Consider the following 23703-nt stretch of genomic DNA (forward strand, 5'->3'; position numbering starts at 1 on the left):
ATTATCGCTCTGTGTGTGCATGCATGACTAGTGATATGAAATATAGCTGTGCATGATGGATGGAAGGATAGTTTGAGAGGGGGTGGGACTGCTGCCTTGTCTGAGCTGTTAACCCTTTGTAGGAGGGCTCTAAGAGGGGCTACGATGTGAGACCATTTTGATGCTCGGAGGTTTTCGTTTGCATGCTTTAGAGAAGAAAAGCACACTGCATAGGTAAAGGTAAAGGACCCCTGGACAGTTAAGTCCAGTCAAAGGCGACTATGGGGTTGCGGCACTCATCTCGCTTTCAGGCCGAGGGAGCCGGCGTTTGTCCACAGACAGCTTTCCGGGTCATGTGACCAGCATGACATTCATCCAGTGCTTTACCAACTGCACTGGCTCCCGGTGGAGTACAGGGTCAGGTTTAAGGTGCTGGTTTTGACCTTTAAAGCCCTATGTGGCCTAAGACCCTCGTACCTACAGGACCGCCTCTCCTGGTATGTCCCACAGAGGACCTTAAGGTCCACAAATGACAACACTTTGGAGGTCCCAGATCGCAAGGTAGTTTGATTGGTCTCAACTAGGGCCAAAGCCTTTTCAGTACTGGCCCCGACTTGGTGAAACGCTCTGTTACAAGAGACTAGGGCCCTGCGGGACTTGACATCTTTCTGCAGGGCCTGCAAGACAGAGCTGTTCCGCCTGGCCTTTGGTTTGGACTCAGTCTGACCCTTATGTTTCCCTCCCCTTACAGTTTTGATCTATGGGCTACTTTTAAAATGAGGCTGCATTTTAAATTGCATTTTAACCTGTATTTTAAATTGGTGGTTTTTTCCTAGTATGTTTTTATTGTGATTTTACTGGTGTTAGCCGCCCTGAGCCCGGCTGTGGCCGGGGAGGGTGGGGTATAAATAAAATTTATTTTTATTTTTATTATTATTATTATTATTATTATTATTATTATTATTATTATTATTATTATTATGCTACTGGCGCATGGAGAACTGTGACGAGAGCCAGAGCGCATGGAAACGCCATTTATCTTCCCACTGCAGCGGTACCTATTTATCTACTTGCACTGGCGTGCTTTTGAGCTGCTAGGTTGGCAGGAGCTGGGACAGAGCAACGGGAGTTCACCCCGTCGTGGGGATTCGAACCACTGACCTTCTGATTGGCAAGTCCTAGGCTCAGTGGTTTAGACCACAGCGCCCCAACAACAAACACCCCTATGTTGTGAGGCTACCTTATCAATATGTGACTCTTACTTCCAAAATGTCCCTTTGTGCAATGGTTTTTGATGGTGTCCTCTTCAAATATCTTCAGGATTGTCACATGGAGCAAGTTTGTTTTCTTCTGCTCTGGAGGGTAGGACTCGAACCCAGGGCTTCAAGTTACAAGAAAGGAGATTCCAACTAAAGGAAGAACTTTCTGAAAGTAAGAGCTGGAATGGTCTCCTTCGGAAAGTGGTGGGCTCTCCTTCCTTGGACGTTGGAGGTTGGATGGCCATCTGTCATGGATGAGATTTAGTTGAGATCCCTGCATTGCAGGGGGTTGGACTAGATGACCCTTATGGTCCCTTCCAACTCTAGGATTCCATGATTCTATGTCTGCCAAAGCATCCCGAACAGTCTGCCCATTTTATGGCACCCGCAATAAATGTTCCACACAGCTGGCGTTGTTTCTTTACTCTTTATTTTTGTTGGTACAATCTTATTTCTGAAAACAAACACACACAAACACACACACATACTTGAAGGTTTATCGATTCCAGTTTTGGTGGAAAATACTAGAACTTTTGAGGAGGAAGGGGGTTAAAAGAATCACTCGAAATAACAGCAGACCCTGACCCCAGGAGTATTTTGCATCTTGTTACTGCCTTTCCCCCAGCTGCTTCTTCAACACCACATTTTTTGTTCCTATTTAGGATTTCTTTCTTCATAAAGCAATCCCAGGAAGTCAAGGACCCATGTAAAGTATTTGATTTCCCTGCATCCTGACATTATTGAAGCAAATGCAGCTGATTAAGAGTGAATGTATTTGCTCCCTGGGCCAGTCACACCAGCAATCACAGCCACACTTTCTGAACTGGCCACGTGGGTGATGATAGTCAGCTAGACATGTAAGCGCCAGCAGAACGTATTCAGGAAATTGCTGCTTTCAGAGGTGAAAACCTTTGTCACTTTTTTCCCCCACTGCTAAGTTTCTAGGCTTCCATCGACGCAACCTCAGCCACGTGCTCATGGATGCACAGGAGAAAATTGTGAAGTATGAAAATTGGAGGCGTCCAAGTCATCACATGGCAAGGGATGGAAGAGTTTGTGCAAATAAAAGCCAAAGCACATTTCACCAGAAGAATGGTCCAAAGGATTGATACACTGGCCACAGATCTCTCAGCATTGCCAAAGTAATGGGATTCTGCTGGAAAAACTCCACTACTGTGCAGAGCTGGTTCTGGAGACGGCTTGCAAGATGATGGGGTATTTGGGCTTTATCAGTCCTATTGAGACCAATTCCATTGGGATCTGGAATATGAGAGGGAGAACGTGGATTTAGAGGCCAGAAAACAGAAGGGTTTTGAAAAAGGAGGTGCAACAGAGATCTTAAGGATGGTGAAGAGGCATGGACTCAGAGATATCGCAAACTCTTCAACTTCCTTCCACTGCATGTTTACGCCCTTATCACAAGAGTGCAGTAGTCTAAAAGGAATCATGTGGTTTTCCCCATAGCCAGAGGATTTGCAGCCATAACCTCCCAATCCTAACAATCTCAACCCTTGTGAAAGAAACACTGTCCATTTGCAAGCCTATTCAGACACCATTGGAGCTAAGAGGGCTGCCGCCCATGACCAATTAATAGGCATGTTTGTGTAGTTGAGCAGTACGTGGGACAGTATATGATCAGAAAATGGCAGCCTATGGTCCTCTCTGTTTTGGGCACAGCCCTTGGCCTTTTTTAAAAAGGGGGGGGGAGGCAGCTCTGCAAATGATCAGGATCGGTTTTGACAACTGCCAAGAGTACCATATTTTTCGCTCTATAAGACGCACCAGACCACAAGACCGCACCTAGTTTTTGGAGGAGGAAAACAAGAAAAGAAATGTTCTGAATCTCAGAAGCCAGAACAGCAAGAGGGATCGCTACGCAGTGAAAGCAGCAATCCCTCTTGCTGTTCTGGCTTCTGGGATAGCTGCGCAGCCTGCATTCGCTCCATAAGACGCACACACATTTCCCCTTACTTTTTAGGATGGAAAAAGTGAGTCTTATAGAGCAAAAAATACGGTAATCTGTCCCTTCCTGGCAAAGAGAGAGGGAGAGAAAGAGAAAAAAGGTGGCAACCTGACCCACCTTGGGTTGTGGCTTTGCCCGCCACTGGTTTCAGCTCCACCCACACTTGACATGTGTTCCCCCCCCCCCCCGCAACATGAAGCTGTCTTTTCCTGAGGTGCCTCTGTCTCTGCATCAGATGTGCAGTTGAAAAGAACCTTCCACATCTGGCTTTCCCTCATTGGGGTGCACCAAAAGGATGAAAGGGAGGCATAGATAACAAATATTGAGTGGCAGCGAACGCTTCTGTGCCCACATACAACCATACTTCCCATGCCCAGGAAGCACAAGTCTGCATGGCTTTCCGCTTGACCCATGGCATGGGTCCGAGTGGTTTTGCCTTTGCCCCACTGCTTTCCCCTGGAAAACCCACTCTTTAGCACTAAATCAGCAAAAGCGGCAGCCCACAGAAAATCCGATTGCCTCTGTTCCGATTCAGTGCTAAATATCGGGTTTTCCTGAGGGAAAGCCATGGAGCAAAGGGAGGTGTGAATAAGCCCTCAGTCAGGGAGGAGCACTAAAGGGTTAAGAAGAAGTGGCAGCATCTTCTGGAACACTCAGTACCACCTGTGTTGCAGGTGAGGCATAACCTGTTGACACTTCCATATGGTGGAAAAGCTCCATCTGATTCAGGTTGGCTGTCTCCCTTGTAGACAGATCAGTCCCAGGTCCCAGAGATGGCCCAAGAGTTTTTTCTGCCTGGGGCAAAATCCACCCTCCGCTTGCCACCCCCCATCCACAAATTAAGCCGCCTGGCCTGGCAGCGGACTCTGACTTCAGCACCAGCATGTGGACAGCAGCCCCTGCACTGCACCCAAGCTCAGCACAACCCTTCCTGTCCTTCCCCGGCCTCCCAGCAGCTACTGCCCTCTACCCGACAGTAGGGTCGGTGCCTCACCTTTGTCTCCTTGCAGGGCTTGAAGGTGAAGTTTTGCATCAGGCTAGCAATAGCAGCCTTCACAGTAAGGAGAGCAAACCTCATCCCAAGGCAGTTCCTGGGACCAGCTCCGAATGGCAGGTAAATGTAAGGGTTGATGCTCTCCTTATTCTCTTTGCTGAATCTGTTAGCAGACAGAAGAGAGGAGAAACCGTCATTTGCAACCGTCTGAGCAGTGAAGGGGCTTAAGAAAAGACCCCCTGCATTGCCTGTCAGGTCTCTGGCAGGGCTCAGAATGGGAGTTCTACAGGACCGGCTCTCATGCTGTACTCCCAGCACCACCAAACCAGGGAGCTGAAATCAGGTACAAGCATTTTGATGCACTCTTCCCTCAAATATATTGTTGTGAGACTGGGGGCTAAGTCTGCCTGCTGCCCGAGCCCCTTCTAATTCCTGGGGTCCTGGATCCAGCAAGGGTTACAAGCTAATGAGGGATTCCCTTGTTGAGCTAGCCAGGCAAGTTCGGTTGTGAGATAGTGGCCACCTAAGTACCACCTATGTTTAGGGAAGTTTTATTGCATTTGTAATATTTTGTTGGAAGCCACCCAGAGTGGCCGGGGAAACCCAGCTAGATGATAATGATGGTTTTTATTTATATCCCGCCCTGCCCAGCCAAGACCGGGCTCAGGGCGGCTAACATCAAATATATAATACATTAAAACATCCCAAGACTACATTAAATGTAGCCAAATTCTGTGTGTCTGCAATCAATCGCAGGAAGCAAGTGGTATCCCATAATGACCAAACCCCCAAATGTTAACTACAAGGAGCACGCTAATAATTAATTTTAATTTTTATATTTAAATCCTTGTTATACTCATATTGTCCTTTGTATTTCTGATATTTTTATGATCTGTGATATTGTGTGTGTTGATGCTGGTCTGTGACCGTATTAATAAATTCATTCATTCATTAAAACATAAGATCAAACAATCGGTTGAAATACAGCTTAAAATCAGATGGCAACCCACGAATTATAACTATAACTATGGGGTTGGGAACATTAAGGACTCACCAGGCGCAGCTATTTGTGCTGATCTCATATGAGCCGGTGAGAAGGGTTGGAGGGGCCTAACCCTAACCCTCCCTCACCTAGCTGCTAGGGAGAAAGACAAAGGCCAGAGTTGTGTGAGAGGGGGAGTTGCTGCCTCCTCAGACTTGGGAACAAGGATGGAGGTTTGCAACCCATGCCTTCAGAAGAGGTTGCTGGTGCAAGGCAAGGATGAGGAAGCTTAAGGCGTGGTCCTTAGGATGTTGGTCTATAACTCCCATCATCTCTGACTGTTGACAATGCTTCCAGTTACAGATAGGTAGCCGTGTTGGTCTGCCATAGTCAAAATAAAAAAATTCCTTCCAGTAGCACCTTAAAGACCAACTAAGTTAGTTCTTGGTATGAGCTTTCGTGTGCATGCACACTTCTTCAGATACAATGTTGACAATGCTGGTTGGGTCTCACATGCTCCCCATCCTTGATAAAGGAGAAGTAGTTCATCCAATGTGAGGTTATATCAGTTGCTGTAAACCACAGGAGGGGAGATTTGCTTTTGCGCTCAAATCCTGCTTGTGGGTTTCCCATTGGGGCATCTGGGAGGACAGGATGCTGGACTAGATGGGAAACTGGCCTTCTCCAGCAGATGCTCTTATCACGTTCTTGTGTAACTCAACCACAACCACAAACAAGAACCCTTATGCTGTCCCCAAACTCGCACAACCTCTTATGGTTAATGATTATATTTATACCCATCACTTCTACCAAGAAGCTCAGGGCAATGCTCCTGGCTCTCTTCCCTTTCCACCTTTATCCTCACAACAACCCTGGAAGACCATGGTTGGTCCAAGATCACCCAGCGAGCTTCATGGCCAAGTGGGGATTTCCCTCTGAGTCTTCCCAGTCCTTGCCTTACACACACCCTGACGACTAGAAGCAAAGAGGGGCAGGAGGAGGTGGTTGTTGCATCCAATACCTTTCTGGTCTAAATTCTTTGGGTTCTGGCCAGTATTCTGGGTCGTAGTGCAAGATGCTCGGTGGAATCATAACCGTCATCCCTTTCGGAATGGTGATTCCATTCAACTCCACGTCTTTCTTGCACATTCTTTCGATTCGCCCGCCAACTGGGTACATCCGGAGGATTTCGCTGGTGGCCATGTCAAGGTATTCCATTTGCATGACGGCATCATAGGTGATAGGAGCCTTTTGGAGGGAAGGAGAAAGAGAGGGATGGGAGAGTTATGTTTAAAAAGTTGGTCACTGTCTACATTGGGGCCAACACAGAAACTCAGAAAGAAGTAGTAAAGTTGGCTCTTTGTTCAAGGAAGGTAAAGGGACCCCTGACCATTAGGTCCAGTCATGACTGACTCTGGGGTTGTGGCGCTCATTTCGCTTTATTGGCCGAGGGAGCCGGCGTACAGCTTGCAGGTCATGTGGCCAGCATGACTAAGCCACTTCTGGCGAACCAGAGCAGTGCACGGAAATGCTGTTTACCTTCCTGCCAGATTGGTACCTATTTATCTACTTGCACTTTTGATGTGCTTTCGAACTGCTAGGTTGGCAGCAGCAGGGACCGAGCAACGGGAGCTCACCCCATCGCAGGGATTCGAACCGCCAACTTTCTGATCGGCAAGTCCTAGGCTCTATGGTTTAACCCACAGCACCACCCGCGTCCCTTGTTCAAGGAAACAGAATACAAACAGAGAAGCCTACGGGCAAAGCAGTTGCCAGAACTGACCATCTGTTCCTCCCACTTCCTCCTTGGCTGGATGTTTTCCCAACAGTCTTAAACTCGATCTGGGAGGAGGGCTCTGCACCCTCTGTACTCTTTGTTCTGCTACATGCAGGGTCCTCTATGCCCTTAGACAAGGGAGGAAGGGAGCTGAATACAGTAGGACCGTCAGGCTCCTACAAGTTTGCTGTAACCTCTGTCCCTACCTCCTCCTCAGCTGCCTGTCCTGTGTCCGCAGTGCTTTCTGCCTCTTCTTCTCTCTCACTCAAGCCTGTTGCTTCTCCAGCACCCAACTATTCTGCCCCCCTTTCATCCTCTGACCTGTCTTCTGTGTCCCACTCCCCTGGCTCTGAGCCTTCTCTCCTGAGGCTTCTCTCGGGGGTCCTCCAGGTGGACCCCCACCCCCCTCCACTCCTCATTGTCCAGCCAGGTAAGTACATTCACTGTTCTCTTTTCAGTGCCCGCTAAAGACATTTTTGTTTAGAGAAGCTGTCCCAGATACGTAGTATGTAGAATGCTACCATTTCCTTTAATCTTTTTTTTTTCATTTATAGCTGATTTTATTTTATTTTAGAATGTTTTAAAACAGTTGCTTTTAACTGTTTTTACCAATATTTTGTCTTTCTTTTGTAAACTGCTTCTAAGGGTGTGTGTGTTTTTAATTAAAAGGAAGGTAATCAGGTAGTGTATTCATTTCATGAAACAAATCATTAAATGTGGGTACATAATTCTTTCTTTTGCCTTTGCGTTGACCGAATGTATGAATATTGGTGCATTGATTTTCCATTTGTTTCTGAGCCGAGAAACACATTGCAAAATATGGAGTCCGTGAAACCTCTGTTAGCATGTCATGCCTCCGAAGCTGCAGATGAGATTGGTGTAAATCACATGCCTGTCTGGGAAGAGTGTGGGAACGGAAGACAGTCTTATCTCTTCCGATGTAATAGCTATTGTACTCTACTTTTGCTTTTACTTCTGTCTGTTCATCTCTCAGAGAGAAAGGGCACCATGAATCCTTTGTCTGTACATAGTGTGTAAATATATACGTAGATTAGCTCTACGATGTCTCACACTTCTTGCTGTGTTTTGCCAGAAGATTAGTGTGCATATACCATTTGATATATGTTGCTGAAGCGCACTGGAGAAGAAGAGAAATGCCTTTTCCAGAGCTGCGCATACCGGAAGATGCTCAGAGTTTGGGGGCTGCATGGGCACCCCAGGGCGTTTTCCCACACAACCTCAAAGATGGCAGATTGCGTTCCAATCTGCACTAAACAGTCCACGGCCAGGTGAGCTTGCATCAGAATTCACAGGTGCCAAATTCCTCCAACATCCCTAGCACAGAGGCCCTGTATTATACAATGCCACTTTATATCTGCTTTTTTAATAGTAAAAGAGGTCACAGGCAGGTGCTGCTTAATGGATGTGGTTGATGGAAGGGGTTCCTCTACTGGTTGGCCCTGAGCGCTGCTAAATACCTTATTAGGCAGGACAGCGTCAATCTCAGCTTGCAGTTTTCGCTGGACGTCCGGGTGGGTTGCTAATTCGTATGCCATGTAGCCGAGGATATTGCTAGTGGCCTCGTATCCCGCAAAAATGAACACAATGGCTTGTGCCGAAATCTCTTCCTCGGTCAACGCTGTACAGAGAAAGGAAAGAGAAAGGTGAAAGTTTGGACAGACGCTCAGGCAGATCTACTAGGAAACCAGACCCCCCCCCCAAGCCTCCCTCTTTTCCATGGACAGTCCCGGATTTACAGAAGCCGTCCCGGTTTCTGATTTGATCCCGGAATGTCCCACTTTCCCTTAGGATGTCTCTATTGTAATGCTGGAGGGTATGTGAAACTAATGAAGTATATTATTTCGATCCCGCCAATAACCTGAGAACTATAATGCATAGGAAATATTTATTCACACCAATGACTTTGACATGTGAAATAACCCAGTACAGAAATTTTAATCCAGATCTGAGATGTAGTAGGTTTTTTTTGGGGGGGGGGTTAAGCGCTGATCTGTCATGGAACAACCCCATTTAAGACGAGAACAGTGGTTACCTAGACTTCATTCTTGGTTGAGAAGGGGTCTCCATGACAGTTCAAGCTTTAGCGCCACCCAAAATGTAGGTCCGCCACTGAAAACAGGATGAGTTAAAATGGGATGGGGTCACCTGCTTTTATGCCTATCCCTAGGCAAGGCTGGAGGGTGGAATCGCATAATGAATTCCTAGTACTGTTAATTAATGTTCATAGAAAACATCAAAGGAAGCTTGGGTTCCTGCCAAGGTTGCAAAATCTGCTTTTCAGAATATACATTCCAATTAAGGAGCTCAGGGCGGGGGCATGTCTGTGATCAGCCCAGAAGCTCCAGGATGGAATAGAAGTTGTTGCTGTTATTATTGTGAAATAAAATTTACGGCGACGAATGCAAAAGCTACACAGAGCCTGAGGCTCAAATTCGTTTCTCCCTCACAGGATGGGTGTGTCTGCCAAACTCCTTCCAATGTTTAGAGTTTGTGCGCCTGGTTTTATTTATTTGTTATGTATTTGGTTTCTATCCCGCCTTTTTCTTCCCAAGAGCTCAAGGTGTCATACATGGTTCCCCTCCCCATTTAAACACCACAACAACCCATCGCTGTCAACGTTTCCTTTTCTTTAAGGGAAATTCCCTTATTCCGAATAGGTTTCCTCGCAAGAAAAGGGAAAAGTTGACAGCTATGCAACAGCCCCCATTGCACATGGGCAGACTTCGGAAACTCCTTTTACAGCACATGCTACCTTTATAGTTGTGGTTCACACCATTGCTCTCGTATTGCACATCTGACTTTTGGGAGTCGATCATCAGCTGTAGGAAATCCACTCTGCCCTGGAAACAAAAATAACCACAGAATCTTAGAATCATTGGAACTCGGGGATCATCTAGCCCAACCCCCTTCAAGGCAGGAATATGCAGCTGTCCCATATGGGGATCGAACCTGCAACCTTGGCATTCTCAGTGCCTTGCTCTAACCAACTGAGCTATCCCGGCATGAGGGCTTACCCTTATAAGCAATGCAATTTGAATGGGGGGTGGGAGGGACGGGATAGCTCCCCTTTCTCCCTTCCCACCCTTATTTTTTGTCTTTGCATCAGAAAGGCACCTGGCCAAGTTGGTTGCCAATCAATATTGCCACAGACATTTCTGAGATCACAGTCTTTCCAATGAGTGGCTCCTGTCCAGGTTTGTTAATTGTCTTGTTTTAAATGTTGTGAGGATCCTATGCCATTCTAAAATGAGTGTGTGTGGTGTGGTTTTTTTGGGGGGGGTGTTATTGGGTTATTGTTTTTATTTTGATTGTGTATTTTGTGGTTTTATATTTTGATTTTATTCTGTGAACTGCCCTGAGACCTCCAGGTATAGGGCGGTATACAAATACTAGAATTTAATTTTTTTAAGTCAGTCTCCAATCTTTTTAAAATTCTTCTATAAACGAATCTTTTTTTAAAAAAAACAACTCAGAAAATTAACCAGTCACATCAGAGTGTCAGGACTCACCAATGCACTCCCCCCCCCATCTAAAAAATCTAAAATGATTTTTCCCCCCTCATCTAGGTTAACTCACTGAGGATTTTTTTTTTTGGTAGTTTTTTACCTTTCCTTTCGCTTGCTCCCGTTCCTTCTTGATGTTCGCGATTGCCCTGGCAAAGAAGTTCACAGCACTGCTGGGGAAGATATGGAAGTTCATCTTGTCCAGAACGGGACTTAGGAATGGAAAGAAATCTGGTTGGAGGGGGGAGAGAGCAAAGAATAAGTCTTAGGAAGCAGCGGCAGCATTATCCCAGCATGCAAGACCCCATTTTCTAAGCCTCACAGTTGAGGCTCATATGCACAGAAGGCTTGGATTGTGCAGTCAGAAAACCCTTTAGAAGGGAGACAGGATGGCTTGGCATCCCAGCATCACAAGGGTCCAGGGATGTGCTGGAGGGGTTCTCCCGGCCAGCCGGCACACCACTGAGGCATCCTGAAGCGACCTGCCTTGGGCAGCATGTTCCACAGGGGGCGAGAGACCCTGATTCCACCACCAAAACCCCACCTCCAACCCTTTCCTTCCAGCTGCCACCCTTCTTCAGCCTTGGTGGTGGTGGCAACTGCCAACTTGGGTTTTGGTAAGCTGAAGACTCACCCAAAGCCAAGGAGAAGAGCAGCCGCACCTCACGGAACACCCTCTCTTGGCCAAGACTCCCACCCAAAAGGGTTTTTTCCACCGCAGAGCAGCTTTGTTGCCACTGGTCTCCTTCCACCCTGCCAGAGCATGGGCCCAGGTCTGTGGGGTGGGGTCAGTAGGGGTGTCTTGCCTCAGGCGGAAAACGGTCCACAGCCTGCCCTGGCCACCATGAATGCAGGAGACCATCTCCAGCCCAGCTCCTCGCTTGAACCAGGCGAGTGATTCTCCAGCCCCAATCCCAGGATGTCAATCAAATCAGCATATGCAGGGCAACTGGTTTAAGGGCTCATCCAGACCTCATTTTGTGCTGCATTTTTAGGGACAGGGCCAGGCTTTAAAGCTCCGTGTCCAAGCACTTGTGTGTTTTTGTCCTGGTGTTTTCCCTGGGAAAACCTGCGTTCAAATGCAAAATCAGAACAAATGGCAATTGGGTTTTCCTGGGGGAAGCGCCAAGACAAAATAAAAAATATTTTGGGCACAGAATTTTAAAGCATGGAGCTTTGCCTGGAAAGTGTGGTGCCCCCCCAAAAAAGCTCTGGGAGGTAAGCCCTGAGACTCTGGCCTCTGGGAGCAGCAGGGATATTTATATTTATACGCAGTAGAAGTAACGTACATAATAAAACGAAGATTGGGGAGAAGAGGTCAAATCGCACCAGCTTGCTCGCCTCCCTGACAAAGGGGTCTTTGGGGTTGTTCATGGAATCCGTGTTCACCCCAAAGGAAGTGCTGGTCACCACATCCATACTGTAGGCCCCAAATTTCCTAAACAGACAAAAAATAAAATAAAACACAGGACAGAAATCAGGAAGAAGAAGAAAGCCTGGAACAAGTGGAAATAAAAAAATTCCTTCCAGTAGCACCTTAAAGACCAACTAAGTTAGTTCTTGGTATGAGCTTTCGTGTGCATGCACACTTCTTCGTGTGCATGCACACTTCTTCTTGGTATCTGAAGAAGTGTGCATGCACATGAAAGCTCATACCAAGAACTAACTTAGTTGGTCTTTAAGGTGCTACTGGAAGGAATTTTTTTATTTTGACTATGGCAGACCAACATGGCTACCTATCTGTAACTGGAACAAGTGGGTTGAATTTGCCCTATTCGGTGAAAATCAGGAGGGGTGAGGTTTTTTGGGGGGGGGGTTGCATGGGAGGGTATTTGCTGTGTCTGTGGCCTAGGACTGCCAAATCCTCAGATCTGCCTGGCCCCCTCCAGGGGGCAGGGGCAGGTCTTGACTCTCCAAGTTGTCAAGAGCATCTTTAATTATATACTGAGTACTGTGCAAGCAGCTTGCAAGTTTCAGCCCAAAGAAAGAGGTCTTAGCCTGCTAGTGGAAGGATAGCAAGGAGCGAGCCAGCCTAACCTCTCTTGGAAGGGAATTCCACCTGTTCTGCTCAAGGGAAGCCAGGAATGACACTGCCTGCCCCTGCCCAAGGCAATTCCACAATCTCCAGTCTCAGCCACACTAAATCTTGTTTTCCCCTCCCCCCAGACCATAGGCCTATTTATCACCCTGAAAGGTCAGTTTTCCCAAAGAGTCACATGACTTGCCGTATTGGGCAGCTACTTACTCTTTGATGTCCACAAGCTCCGCCCTCTCCGCTTTGCCTTGAATACTTTTCACTAGGCTGTCCACGTGGTGCTTGATGATAGGAAACATCTTAGGTGGCGGCAACAGGGTGAGGAGGGGAGAGAAGGGGGCACAGGGCAACACAAAGCAGAAAGGGGGTCATTTATATCCTGCCTGGTCCTCCAACCACTGCTGCTTGCAGTAGCATCAAGATAAAGGGACCCCTGACCGTTAGGTCCAGTCGCTCACGACTCTGGGGTTGCGGCGCTCATCTCACTTTACTGGCCGAGGTAGCCGGCATAAAGCTTCTGGGTCATGTGGCCAGCATGACTAAGCCGCTTCTGGCAAACCAGAGCAGCGCACAGAAACGCCGTTTACCTTCCCGCCAGAGCAGTACCTATTTATCTACTTGCGCTTCGTGCTTTCGAACTGCTAGGTGGGCAGGAGCAGGGACAGAGCAACGGGAGCTCACCCCGTTGTGGGAATTCGAACCACTAACCTTCTGATTGGCAAGCCCTAGGCTCTGCGGTTTAACTCACAGCGCCACCCGCATCCCAATAACATCAAAAGGCACCCCAAAAACAAAAGTACGCCCTGTATTAAGGAAACCAAACTGAAACTCCCTCCCTGACTGCAGACTTGTTGCTTCCTAACTCTCCCAATCTCTTCAAGTTCACCTTAGAAGCAGCCTAGTGTATATCTTCCTATATGCATAAAAATGTAGGGTTGTCATCACGCAATCCCCACTGGAGGATTTGTAGTGTCCCCATCACAACCCTGGTTTTGCATGAAGGCAGGCCAGGGGAAGGGAGGGCAACAAAAAAGAAGGGGAGGTTTTAAAGTGGCAGTTTTGAACAACAGCGGAAGTTTGAATAAAGCAGGGATGGAGGAATGATGAGGACCTGTGAGGGGATGGGGAACTGTGTGGGATGGGAGTCAGCAAAGGGGTGGGGGGTTGGCAGGGCCGGAGAGCAGCGGCTCCTAGCCCACATGCAATAACCTAAGAATAGTGTGGGTGCTGGATCAGGCCAAAGGGGGCTCATCTGAGCCCAGCATCCTGCTTTCACAGCGGCCAGCCAGATGCCCCAGTGGGAACCCGCAAGCAGGACTCAGGCACAACAGTGACACTTGTCAGTCCAAGCAATGGGCATTCAGCTGCATTTACTGCTTCCCACATTGAAGGGATGACATATCCCAATCCACATTGTCTCCACACAGTTTTGGGTGTATCCTAAAGGTCAAAACCAGCACTTTTAATTAGGCTTCTCTGATGAAAGAATTACCGCCGAGATTCTCAAGGGAAATGCTTTTTGCGCAATAAAGACTAGATCATTCGCAACATTTAGAAAGGGATAGGAGAATATATGGGCCAGAACACTTTATTGACATGTTTTTGCTGGCTAAGCCATTCCTGGTCAGGGACTTGGACTGGGCATTGCAGGAAATACTGTCAGGTTTTTTAAGCATTTATTGCAAGCTCAGTCCCAGCTCTTACCTCCTTAAGTTTCCCACTGGTGAAAGCGGGGGAGAGCACAGTGCGAATCCTCTTCCACTGGTCACCTGAAGCTACTGAAACAGCTGATTTCAGTTTGCCCATTGGACCGAACATCTGTCAGGAGGTTAAAAAAAAATAGGGAGAGAAAGAGAGATGATCATGGGGTCTGGAAATGAGACTTTATGAAGAACAGTTGAGGGAATTGGGTATGTTGAGTGTAGTAAGGAGGAGAGGAGATTTGATAGCTGTCTTCAAATATCTGAAGGGCTGTCACATGGAAGATGGCCCCAACTTGTTTTCTGCTGCTCTGGAGTGTAGAACTTAAACCAAGAAAGAAGTTTCTGACTCAACATCAGGAAAAACATTGTGATAGCAAGGGCTCTTCAACATTGGAATGGTCTCCCTCAGGAGGTTGTGGACTCTCCTTCGCTGGAGGTTTTTAAGCAGAGGTTGGACGGCCACCTGTCCTGTATGATCTCATTGAGATTCCTGCATTGCAGGGGGTTGGACTAGATGACCCGCAGGGTCCCTCCCAACTCAAGGTTCTATGATTGAACACAGAACCTTCTGCATGCAAAGCAGAGGCTCTGTCATGGAGCTACAACCCTAGAAACAAAACATAACCACCCCAAAATTAGGTTGTAGCTTCTTTCTGTGCATTTTTTTAGGGGAGGGGGGCACTTCCCAGGTATGCAGAAATGTAGGCATTTGTATATTAAAATAAACATATATTTAAACCCCTCAAATGGCCCCCGACAAGGAACCGTGAGCCAATATAGCAACAAAATGCTCAAGGCGGTAGCGATAACACTGCAACCTTTTTCTTTCAGGTCCCTCTTACAGTTGCCTCTTAGCTTTGTTTCCTGGGACATGAGGCCTTAAAGGGCCCCTTCAGAAAGTGACTGAAAATAGGGACTTACCCGGCGATTGGTGAAGACGGAGTAGCACTCTTTCACCAGGACAACTTTGATGATGGCTGGATCAGTAACAGCCAGCACAGGCCACCGGCCGTCATAAAACCTAGGACAAACACTCCTCTGAGTAAGCTGTGCCATTGCTGGCAAGATCGGAAATTATGGACTGCCCCAGCGTGACTGGACTGTGCCATGCACTTCCTGGCTGGTTTTAAGGCATGGTTGTCCAACTTCTGTCATCTTTAGAAACCACTTGATCCCTCAAACCACAGCCCCAGAATAAGTTGCTTTGCAATCAGCCTATCAATTAATCCTTTAACAGGGGTACCTTGGTTCTCAAATGCCTTGGTACTCAAACAACTTGGGACCCAAACACTGCAAACCCAGAAATAAGTGTTCCAGTTTGCAAACTTTTTTTGGAAGCCGATCGTGCTCCGTTTTGAGTGTAACGCTTCCAGTTTGAGTGCTGCACTTCCGTCAGTCTGTTTTTGCTGTTTATTTTGTGTTTGCATTTTTGTGGCTCTTTTTTCTTTTGTGACTGTGTGGAACCCAGTTCAGCTACTGATTGATTGATTGATTGATTGATTGTGTGACTGCAGTACATTGTTTATTGCTTTCCTTTTTTGGATCAATGGTCCTATTAGATAGTAAAATTCATGTTAAATTGCTGTTTTAGGTGTTGTTTTTAAAAGTCTGGAACGGATTAATCCATTTTGCATTACTTTCTATGGGAAAGTGTGCCTTGGTTTTGGAACGCTTTGGTTTTGGAACGAATTTCCGGAAAGGATTAAGTTTGAGAACCAAGGTACCACTGTATTTATATCCTGCCACCTTTCCAAAGTTGGCACCACCAGTCAGTAAGTGCTTTGCAGTTAGGAACAGGAGTGCTCAGACACAGCAGTAAAAATGAACACACACTTAAACATTTTTCTTTATATTGACACCAGCAGCTTTCAGATTCTCCCTACTGTATGATTGGAGCTGAGCTATGCTTTCAGGTTGGGTAAAACTAAAAGGAAGGAGGAGTGCTGTTCTTGGGATTTATTTTGGGGTTTTTGCTTTTCAGTTAAAAAAATAAAAATACAAACAAAGTGTGCTTTTTAGAGCCGCAATATTTAAGGGACCAATTTTCTCCATTAATGCAGGGGCAGCAATCCTGACCTACCACAATTAATTCACCACACAGGAGGCAGGAACAAAGACAAGCGTACCTTCACCTGGTTGCGTTTAAACAAATATCTACTTTACTCAGACCTCAATGTTTCTGCGTCTGCCAGAGTTTATTCAGGAAAGCATGAAATAGATTATAATTTAATAAACTAAGGTTGCTTCTAGAAAGGAGGACCACCTTTAACTTTCTCTTCTTCATTTCAAAACACACCAGAACCAAAATAGCAATCCAGTGATAATCAAATGCAACTTCATGTCTGTAGCTCCACCAACTAAAAGTTTCTCTTCCCAAATGTTAACCGATCACTCTGCAAGTTGACTGAATTTCCCAGCTTAAGGAAAGAAGAAGAAAAGGCATACTCACCCCCACATTCTTCCATATTTTTGGAAACATTTTCTGTCAAACTCCGTTACTCCCTGTAATGGATATTTTAATACAGAGTTAAATTCAGCTTAAGCCTGGTTCCCCCACGATGCAAAGCCATAATTTGTTTAGCCAAAGTGTGCTTTGTCCAAGCCCAGCCGACTAACCATGCTTTCTATACTACAGAGGCCTGAGGCAAGAGCAGCTGCGAAACAAAACCAAGATTGGGAGAAATAAGGCCCTTTGCTCATCTGTGAGATGACTTGTAATTTAGTTAGCAAACCATGGCGTAGCATCACTTTTTCCAGACACAGTGTCCGTAGTGGCACAACATTCTGCAAATAATGCCAATCTTTAAATAACTGCTCACCTGCAGCGAAACAAAATCATATCCCTATGCGACCTAAGACCCTCGTACCTACGGGACCGCCTCTCCTGGTATGCCCCGCGGAGGACCTTAAGGTCCACAGATGACACCACTTTGGAGGTCCCAGGTCACAAGGTGGTTAGATTGGTCTCAACTAGGGCCAGGGCCTTTTCAGTACTGTCCCCGACTTGGTGGAACGCTCTGTCACAAGAGACCAGGGCCCTGCGGGACTTGACATCTTTCCGCAGGGCCTGCAAGACAGAGCTGTTCCGCCTGGCCTTTGGTTTGGACTCAGTCTGACCCTTATGTTTCCCTCCCCTTATGGTTTTGATCTATGGGCTACTTTTAAAATGAGGCTGCATTTTAAATTGCATTTCAACCTGTATTTTAAATTGGTGTGTTTTTTTTTCCTTTTCTTTTTGAGAACCAAGGGACCACTGTACCTCAGTGCCCCTCAGCTAATGAAATGGCCTTCCTTTGTGAGCTTACATTGCGATAGGCGCTGGCAGTGCCCAAGAAAGGGATTGGCTGTGGTCCTGGGATGCCCAGTTTCTTGAAGACGCCATAGGGCCAAATACCATATCTGAAAAGAAATGAAGGGGATCCATTATGCTTTGGTAAAAACAAAAGGAAGAGTGGGGTGTTGTTTTGCAGCATCGATGATCGTAGTAACAGGGCAGGTGCATGAGGAAAAGAAGGCTATTCAGACACTAAAGTTTGGTGCAAATACATCACTTAGCAACTGCAGGATGAATTGGCAGTACGTGTGTTTGTGTGTGTGCAAGAGTATTCATAGTTCAAAGCCCACAAGCATAATTACAAACATAACAACTGTAGTCCAACAATAAAGAAAACTCATCAAAAAGTAAACAACCAAATTGGACATTTTCCACATAAATCTAAAAAGAGAGATAAAAAGAAAGATACAAAAAAATTAATATCAAGAACAACCCCACTCCCAATGAACCCCGTGAAACAAGACTCCAGTGGAAGGCTGTTCCTCTGGTCTGGGCCCCCTGAATTCGCTGCTGATTTCTTAAGAACTTATATAATAATAATAATAATAATAATAATAATAATAATAATAATAATAATAATAATAATAATAATAATAATAATAATTTATTATTTATACCCCGCCCATCTGGCTGGGCTTCCCCAGCCACTCTGGGCGGCTTCCAAAAGAATATTAAAATACTATAATACATCAAACATTAAAAGCTTCCCGAAACAGGGCTGCCTTCAGATGTCTTCTAAAAGCTTGGTAGTTGTTGTTCTCTTTGACATCTGGTGGGAGGGCGTTCCACAGGGCGGGCGCCACCACCGAGAAGGCCCTCTGCCTGGTTCCCTGTAACTTGGCTTCTTGCAGTGAGGGAACCGCCAGAAGGCCCTCGGTGCTGAAAACTACCTTCCATCACCGTGAGGCCACTGGTTCCCTTTGCTCACTATTGTACACAATGGCAGCAGTTTTCCAGGGAGCCTTTGTATATCCGCTCTGGAAATGTGACGTAATTACCTTAAGGACCTGGGACCATTTGCACATGTAAAGGATGTGCTCTTCTACTGAGCCAAGCCCCTTCCTCAAAATTTCTAAAGCTTGATAAAATAGTTATGATCTCTGATACAGATAGGACTTTGGAAGAAGGAATGGTTAAGCCTTTTAACCGCTCAGTTTTACTGTTTTTGACTGCTGCAAGTTCTACCACTGTGCACAAATCTAATGTTGGGCCAGTGTTGGCTGTTCTTAGCAACTGTGCTTGACATGTGCTCCGCTATCCTTTTCTATCCAACTAAGAGCTGACTCACACTGCCAGGTTCTTCCACATACATCCAGATTTCCCCAGACATTTCAGTGAGTTCCGCCAGGACACTGCTTCCGACTGCCAAATCGCAGTTGTGTCCATGAAATTCCGGACATATGGCAACCCTGCCTCCACATATTCTGGACTGCAACTCCCATAACCCTCAGCCAGCAAACAGTACGTCTGCCTGATTTCTCCCTGCCAGATTTGAGACTATATTATGAAGTGTCCTGTCTATGTTGGTTGAGGGATTGGATTTTATTAGAGAATACAGATTTATTGGATTTGGAAGGTTATGATAATCGATGTGGATGGCACGCATAAAGGATTCCTGAAACACACAAGAAGAAAATCAATTTATGAGGTGTGTGTGGAATAGATATAAAAATTTATTGGAACGTAAAACTCCTTGGTGGCTCTCTCTAATTGAAGCAATAGCAGTAAAAAAATTAAATATGAAAGGAGAGTGGGCCACATAGAAAGATTTATTGACAGAGGTAGGAAGTCAGTTAAAATTAAAAACATTTGAGGAAATAAAGGAGTTAGTGACGGATTGGTTGCAATACCACCAGGTAAATGCCTGATTGTGTCTGTGGGTAGTTGGGTCCGTGAGAGTGTGGGGAGCCCGCCCCCCTTGTTGAGAAACATGGAAGAAGACATTCATGCCACACATTAAAAACCTATGACACCACGTGAAACAGTCATGGCTTCCCTGCAAAGAATTCTGGGAACTGTAGTTTGTTGAGGGAGCAGCATGTTGTTAGGAAGCTACAATCCCTGGTTTTGTGGAAAGTGGGATTGACTCTGGGAAATGTAGTTCTGTGAGGTGGAATAGGGGCCTCCTAACAAACACCTGCAGCCTTAACAAACTACCCAGAATTCCTTGGGGGAAGCCATGAATGCTTAAAGCGGTATCATGGTGCTTTAAATATCTGGAGCGAATGTGACTCATTTGCCATTTCCGCTCTCTGCTAATGATTCAGAGCGACAGACAGCGGGGCAGAGCAGGCGGAGGGGGTAACGCATGAGGGCCTCCATTTTGGAAGGAGGCCATTGTGCCGCCGAGGTGGAAGACAAAACCAGACTTCTGGTTGCTGCTGATAAAAAGAAAGAAAGTTATGTTCTGTTTAAATGAAATTAGCTTAGCTGTTAAAAACGGCCGCTCTCTCCCCATCCCTTAATAAATAGAACACAATGTTCGGATGATAGATCTTCAAAACCCTTCCCGGAGGCGCTCAAGTTGTTAATGTTAACTCAGGAATTAAGCATTTACTCTGGGAAGGAGGAGGGGGGCGGATCCTGCCCTCCCCGACTCTGGCAATCACTACTTTGTAAGGCTGTTTAATAAGCGCCCCCGTTGATAAAAGGCTGGGTGCCTGCTGCTTCGGCGGAAATCTTCAGAGAGAGATAACCCTGAGGTAAAAGCAATCATTTCATAAAGGAAAAAGGTGCCCCAGCGGAAAGGGGTCCTTAAAGGCTTTAGCAAAATAAAATAAAATAGATATTTTTTCCCTTTTTTTAAAAAAAGCAAAGCTTCTCTCTCTGGGCTCATAGCTCATTGCCAGCTCAAGGCGAAGAAGCAGAAAAACAGAGGAGGAGGAGGAGGAGGAGGAGGAGGAGGAGGAGGAGGAGGAGGAGGAGGAGGAAGCACAGGAGAAAAATGCTGCTTACACATATTTATTGCTGAGGAATCAAAGCGGAGCTGGGAGTTACAGCCTGAACTGGGTTTTCTTCAAAGAAGTTTTTCATTTCGGGATTATGGTTTTTCTTCTTCCTTGTTTTAAGTTGCTTAAAAAAAAACAACCCAATTTTTTAAATTTTTTTTTTAAGGGAATCGCTCCAAGTTTTTGCTCACGCTCCTGGCCAACCACGTACCACTTTTTGTTGTTCAGGCAAAGTTCATTCAGGACACATTTGCACCTTACATTGCAAGCTCTGTGACACTGCTTTAAGCAGCCATGGCTTCCCCCCGAATAATTCTGGAAGTTGTAGTGTGTGAAGGGTGCTGTTAGGAGACCCCCCTATTCCCCTTGCAGAAGTGGCGATCCCAGAGTGGTTTAGCAATCAACCCTCCTTCACTTTGGAAATTATAGCACTGCAAGGGGAATAAGGGGGTCTCCTAACAACTCTCAGCACCCTCAACAAACTACAACTCCCAGGATTCTTCGGGGAAGCCACAGCTGTTTAAAGTGGGGTCACAGAGCTTTAAATGTCTGGGGAGAATTTGGCCCATGTCGCCTGGATGTGAGAGTTCATTTACGCAGGGCCAGACAAAGATATTTTGCTGCCTGAGGCGAAAAACAAGATGGTGCCCTTCACCCCGTTCCAAGTAGACTGGCAGCTGGATTTTACTCTGGCACTGCTGAAGGGGTGGCAGTCTTGCCTTGGGGGTGCAGGGCAGACCCCCCCAAAAATAAACCTTACCACAGCACTCGTTAATCTGCTATTTTTGAAAGAAACTCTGCAAAAGAATTTGCATTTAAATGTAAGCCTTGAATCATTTCTCTCTCCCACAATGCACATTTATGTATTTACTCTATTAAAAAAACCCCACATGTTTCTTTTCTTTTTAAATTATGAATACAGAACACAACTTATACGCCATTTGTCTCAGGGGGAACACACAGGTAAGTAAACATTCATTAATACCTTTGCTTTACAAAGCTAATGAGATAGAGAGAGAGGGGGAAAACAATGTACCGTACATCACCTCCAAATGTTTGGGGCTGCAACTCCTATCAGCCCCAGCTAGCTGCGGTTCAACACATAAATAGCCCAAAATGTATTTTCTCTCAAAATGCACATTTTTAAATGCATTTTGCTCTGCTTCCATAGCTAAGGACTGCTTCAGAACGTTTGGGGAGTGTAAAAGGAAGTTCTGAACTGCACATTAGCCTGGGAGATGCAGACCATATTGTTCCATAGTACAATTCGCAAAGATGAAATTTCTCAAGTTTGTAGTCCTGGTGACTGCAAGTCACCTTTAGTATGTTGGCAGAGTCACTTGAATAATGGAGGTGGAATCGAGAGAGAAAAGAAGCTGATCATACTTTACTGGGGAAAATGGAAGAAAAGCAGCATATAAAATAAACAGAGTGGGGGTTTTTTATTATTATTTACAGGCCTTGTCAATGGTAGGAAGATGTTCAACTAAGCATACAGGGGGAAACTCCCTCAGAATTACACAGCCAATCAGAGCACGAGTGGCCTCAGCCAGTATCTTGCCATTCTGACACCTCCACCTCCCACCTCTAACAATTAACCCTTAGGCTACTAACTGAATGATCCCTGCTCTTGGTACTTCAGCAGTAAACCTCCTTGTTGGTTCTACCTGCCCATGAGGGTCAGTAGCTGCGCAGCTGCTCACACCTGCCCCATGCATCGAGAGCACACTTACTCCACATCATGAAGAGTTCTGGGAACTGTAGTGTGTTAGGGATGCGGACCTCACAAAGCTACATTTCCCATCAAACTTAAGTTGAATTGCAGTTGCTGGAAGCCACAGGGGAGTGAGAGTGGTTCTCCCACCTCTCAAATCCTTCCCATAATGGGCACCTGGTTGGCCACCAACCAGGATGCTGGACTAGAGGGTTCTTCTGGCAGTCGTAAACTATAGTTCCCAGGATTCTGCACCAGATACTATAGTTCCCATGATTCTGCACCAGAACCAGAAATGGCACCTGCTGATAAAGGCAGTGAGAAGGTGGACTCACAAAGGAGGAAGGGCGAGAGAGGTCTTGCCCACAGGATCTCCAAGACTATGGAGCCTGGTTGGCCAAGGCTGAAATTCCCAGTTTTGCACAGATGATGCCCCAAGGGATTGAACAATAATGCCAGTATTTACTTACAGCATCAGTAGACCTATGAAGAGGGCGAGAAGAGCCCAAGTCTCCATGGAGAATGGCAGGAGGTCCATCATTGCTTCCTCCAACTTCTGCCGTTGAGAAGGTTGGCACTTTGGGGCAGAGATAAGGCAAGGAAGTGCTTCAGGGTAGCGCAGAGCTCCTTGTCTTCTGATACCAAAGTAGCCTAGTGACTAAAGGAGGCTTGGGTGGACATTTATTTCCCCTGAGAGGGGTGGAGCAAAAGGAAATAAGTTGACCTGCAGAAGGTTGTGTAATCAAAATTTAATCACCAGGGTTGAAAAGAGTTGAAAACTCTAAGCCACTGGGAGGAGAAATCAATCCACCAATATATTTTTTTTAAAAAAAGAACCAGCAGTTTATTTAGATACGTTGTTTTTTTAAGAGAACAAGCAGTTTCAACATTACATAGGCCTGTTCTTCTCTGAAACATGTTGCGTAACAGGGAGCAAGTGTCCCCATTATGTGCTGTCCTCTTGAAGGTAATGAAGGAGCCCTACAGATAAAATGGACCACCCGTCTGTGCTGTGAAATCTAGTGCAATGCAGGGGTCCCTTGGTTCTCCAACGCCTTGGTACTCAAACAACTTGGAACCCAAACACTGCAAACCCAGAAATAAGTGTTCCAGTTTGCAGACTTTTTTCAGAAGCCGAACGTGCTCCGTTTTGAGTGTTACACTTCCAGGTTGAGTGCCACACTTTCGTTTTGAGTGTTACGCTGAGGTCCGTCTGTTTTTGCCATTTCCTTTTCTTTTTGCAGCTTTTTTTGTTTTGTTTTTGTGACTGTGTAGAACCCAGTTCAGCTACTGATGGATTGATTGTGTGACTGCAGTACATTGTTTATTGCTTTCATTATATGGATCAATGGTCTCGTTAGATAGTAAAATTCATGTTAAATTGATGTTTTAGGGTTTGTTTTTAAAAGTCTGGAACGGATCGATCCATTTTGCATTACTTTCTATGGGAAAGTGTACCTTGGTTTTGGAATGCTTTGGCTTTGGAACGGA

At 45.9% G+C, this 23703-nt stretch overlaps 1 protein-coding gene and 1 long non-coding RNA gene across 2 annotated transcripts; one reads left to right on the top strand and one right to left on the bottom strand.

The window, feature by feature from the left end:
- Window positions 1-1651: 1651 nt before the first annotated feature.
- Window positions 1652-22874, bottom strand: LOC308572976 (cytochrome P450 3A24-like). The gene is made up of 13 exons (XM_081169585.1): window positions 22683-22874; window positions 17522-17615; window positions 16666-16718; window positions 15138-15237; window positions 14218-14331; window positions 12724-12812; window positions 11768-11916; window positions 10582-10709; window positions 9728-9815; window positions 8433-8593; window positions 6199-6425; window positions 4196-4358; window positions 1652-2498 (listed from the first exon to the last, which is right to left on the bottom strand). Exons 1-13 carry the CDS (start codon window positions 22751-22753, stop codon window positions 2409-2411), a joined length of 1527 nt encoding a protein of 508 aa, XP_081025711.1. The 5' UTR covers window positions 22754-22874; the 3' UTR covers window positions 1652-2408.
- LOC308573126 lies at window positions 19159-22713 on the top strand. Its single transcript, XR_014001940.1, has 3 exons — window positions 19159-20252; window positions 21421-22177; window positions 22582-22713. It is a non-coding gene; the product is annotated as an uncharacterized lncRNA (long non-coding RNA).
- Window positions 22875-23703: the final 829 nt, after the last annotated feature.

The sequence above is a fragment of the Podarcis bocagei genome (genome assembly GCF_964188305.1).
Source record: "Podarcis bocagei genome assembly, chromosome: 14".
Taxonomy (NCBI): domain Eukaryota; kingdom Metazoa; phylum Chordata; class Lepidosauria; order Squamata; family Lacertidae; genus Podarcis; species Podarcis bocagei.